General features: G+C 37.0%; 1 protein-coding gene across 1 annotated transcript; it reads right to left on the bottom strand.

The window, feature by feature from the left end:
- LOC109846673 (transcription factor MYB35) lies at positions 326-2,967 on the bottom strand. The gene is made up of 4 exons (XM_020415923.1): positions 2,928-2,967; positions 2,650-2,791; positions 2,422-2,551; positions 326-1,055 (listed from the first exon to the last, which is right to left on the bottom strand). The coding sequence occupies exons 2-4, from the start codon at positions 2,780-2,782 to the stop codon at positions 488-490; spliced, it is 831 nt and encodes a 276-aa protein (XP_020271512.1). The 5' UTR covers positions 2,783-2,791; positions 2,928-2,967; the 3' UTR covers positions 326-487.

The raw sequence follows: 3,377 nt of genomic DNA, 5'->3' as shown, positions 1-3,377 counted from the left end.
GTCTTCATGATAGCCTCTACGCACTATCCAATCTCTTCACGAGATTTTGTTCACACTTTGTTGGATCTTCACACGGTTTGTGGCTCATGTGGTCCCTACCTCGTCTCAATCCAACAAATAACTCCCAATTGAATCCCACAAATCTTCAATAATTCCACATTGGTCCCTCAAATCTCAATAAATTGTTTATTAGTCCCTCAAATCCTGGGGATCTTTAGTGACCAAAATACCCCTTGTTATGATTTCTCTCTTAAAATTCATTTTATTCAGAAAAATGGCAATAACTAGATGACATAATTAGCTAGTTTTGAAGTAGACAATCCAATTATTTAAGTAAGCCCTTGTCAGTTAAAAGAAGATATCACATGACCACACCCACTAACAATAACTAGAAACTACCACCCTGACTAAACATCAACCTAAGTTTAAAATAATTTACTAATACTCCACACGAAGTTCCTAACTAAGATCCTCAACGCACAAACGCCTACAGCAAATCATAAAAAAACTCAGGGAACTCCATCATCATCTCCCTCCCCTGATCTAATATTCCCTCCACAAAAGAACTCGAGCTACTACTCCCTTCACCTCCAAACACAGTACTACTCACCTCCTCATCCACTGCACTTGTCACCTTCTCCTTCCCATATCCATTCACCACCAATTCCTTCTCTTGGTTCGGCACGAAAACATCGTCGACGAGATAATCGCTCCATTTGATCTCCTTATCCTGCTTATAAACCTCATCCAATGTGGTGCTTGTGGCTGTTGTTGGTTCGTAGAATTGTTGCGGTTTGGAGAGGAGGACGTTCTTGAGGTCGCGGCTCAGGCAGCTGTTGACGCGGGTGTTGAAGGGTGGAGGGTGGATTAGGAGGTGGTGGTTGGCGGCGGCGGCGGCGGCTAGAGTGGTGATGGTTTCCTTGATTTGAGAGATGGGTTTGTGGGTGACGGGGTCGATGCCTTGCTGGCACAGTTTTTTGCTCAGTTTTGTGTTCCAGTGGTTCTTTATGTCGTTGTCTGTTCGACCCGGGAGGTGATGTGCGATTACCGACCACCTGTACTAAAAATAATCATGGTGTTATGTACATAATTAAGTACTAAAAAGGAATATAATTGTGACTGTTGGAGAGAGTGAGGGGGAGTGATCGTGTGTACGTCATGGTTAGTTAAATTTGTTAGGAGATAGGGATCATCACTTTCATACTGCCTCCAATCACGAAATTGAAATATGCCGGTAGCTTTAATTCTAAGGTAATTAGATGACTCTTTAACTAATCCAAACTTTTAGCTACCGTAGCTTCCTTTACACCAATAGTTCTTTCAAATCTCATGATAACGAAAGGAAATATAAGCCTTAATTAGCCCATTTCATTCAAAAGGGGACAATAATGTGCAATATTAAATTAGGGTAAATTACAATAAACCCTTGAACTTTTAGAGTTTTGCAATATATCCCAATGAATTTTCAAAATAACACTAAACCCCAATGAACTTTTTGGAATTGCAAAGAGCGCCCATGATTTTTCTGAGTTTTGTAGATAATCCCCAAAATTAGAACAAAAAAATAACATAAAAAGGTATTTTGAAAGTTCATGAGGGTTTAGTATAATTTACCATAGAAGTTCATAGAAGTTCTCTGCAAAAGTTATTGGGATTTTAGTGTGATTTTGAAAGTTTACTGTGTTTACTACAAAGCACTGAAAGTTTATGGGGGTTTAGTGTAATTTACCCATGAAATTAGCAGTTTATACCTATTGTGCAATATTAAACAATTTAGCTACTCATTACTCATTAGTGAATGATAAAATGAGTAGGGAAACTGGCAAAAGAGACAATCTACTCATCTTGATGTAAATTCAACAAAACAAACTGGTCTTTTGGTAAACTTCTGAAATAGTAAGCAAAAACTAATTAATAGAACTACTCATCATTTTGAGATTATAAAAGATCTTTCTGTCATTTGAAACTAGAATTCTGTTCCAAAACCAAATGTTTTCAATTTCTGTGGACCCCAGATGATAATCATAGATTAACTCAACATAGAAGATTTCAAATATGAAAATTTCAAATGTATAAATATCCTATTGTTGAGTTAATTTACATTCTACATTTCAAAAGTACAGGTTTTTGATGCCTGTCCATCTCACTTCTAGATAAAATTATGTTTAAAATCAATTTCAAACTGGGGTTGTCATATATAGTTATAGATATTTTCCTCCTCCTCCTTTTTACTATTTCAGCCCCGCTTTAATATCTGGACAGTGTAAAGATATTTGTGTTAGCAGCTCTACACTAGAAATTCTTTCTAGGTTAAAACTATTCAAACAAAATAATGTTCCTAATTGACTAAAATGAAAACTACAGTAGTTAACATCATGATATAAAATCCTCAATCAAATAAATTGATAGAGAGAACAATACCGGCTTCCGATTGTAGCATGAAGTGTTATAATCATCTCCTCTTCTTGTTGAGTGAAGCTCTCATGCTTCAAATTAGGGCGCAGATAATTAGTCCATCTTAGCCTACAGCTCTTCCCACATCTCTTCAACCCTAAAATTGCATACTCACATTACCAATAAATAAATAAAAAATCAATAACGTAAATATTATTTTGAAGAAAATCAACCAATTAGCTACGTAAAAAGAACCTGCTTTCTTTGGAACAGAAGTCCAATTTCCTATTCCATGAGTGTTGGTATAAGCTATTAGCTTCAAATCTTCTTCCTCAGTCCAAAGTCCCTTCTTCACGTTGGATTTATCGCAGCATGGAGGCCTGCCCATCTCCTAATTCTACAAAATATTAACATAAAACTTTTCAAATCATAAAATATAAAAAATGACCAAGTTATAATTAGGCTATAAGTTAATGTAAATTCTTTTTGGTAAAAGAGAGAATAAGAGATGCCATGGTGATGCGACATTTAACCTTAAGGGCTGAGGTACAATGATGATGAAACCAATTATGCACAGAGTTAGAAGTAGATGTATTTAAAAGCTTTTTTAAGAAGGATAGGCAAGAAAAGCATGAGATTCACTCTCATTTATCAAATGATGGCATGCATGATTTATGTTCAAAAAACGGTTAATGTTTGAGATATGATGTGAAAATTTTAAATTAAGTTTGTGGTTTCCGGGCTGCAAACCGCACCCACACCTCAATTACTTGGCTCACAAGTGCCAATCAGGTTCAAATTTGTTGGATTGTTGGGTAGAGGATTATCATGAAAAATATCGGTAGAAATGGCAGAAATCAGGCATATGGCAGTCGACAGGTTGGTGGTCGACCGTGTTCGTGCACAAGGCTCACGGTGCGTCTGGACCTTTGGCGGTCGACCGTGGCGGTCGACCGTGTTTTCTTCTGGAGTTGGTGCGGTCG

This window comes from Asparagus officinalis, chromosome 1 (assembly GCF_001876935.1).
Source record: "Asparagus officinalis chromosome 1, Aspof.V1, whole genome shotgun sequence".
Classification (NCBI taxonomy): domain Eukaryota; kingdom Viridiplantae; phylum Streptophyta; class Magnoliopsida; order Asparagales; family Asparagaceae; genus Asparagus; species Asparagus officinalis.
This window is presented reverse-complemented; position numbering and strand designations above follow the sequence as displayed.

What these genes read in the sequence shown, in the direction of transcription:
- LOC109846673 (XM_020415923.1), bottom strand. Translation starts at nt 2,782, where the DNA reads ATGGGCAGGCCTCCATGCTGCGATAAATCCAACGTGAAGAAGGGACTT. An exon ending in TTCTGTTCCAAAGAAAGCAG is followed by an intron (nt 2,552 to 2,649) that starts GTTCTTTTTACG and finishes ATGCAATTTTAG; the next exon opens with GGTTGAAGAGATGTGGGAAG. An exon ending in CATGCTACAATCGGAAGCCG is followed by an intron (nt 1,056 to 2,421) that starts GTATTGTTCTCT and finishes TTTTTAGTACAG; the next exon opens with GTGGTCGGTAATCGCACATC.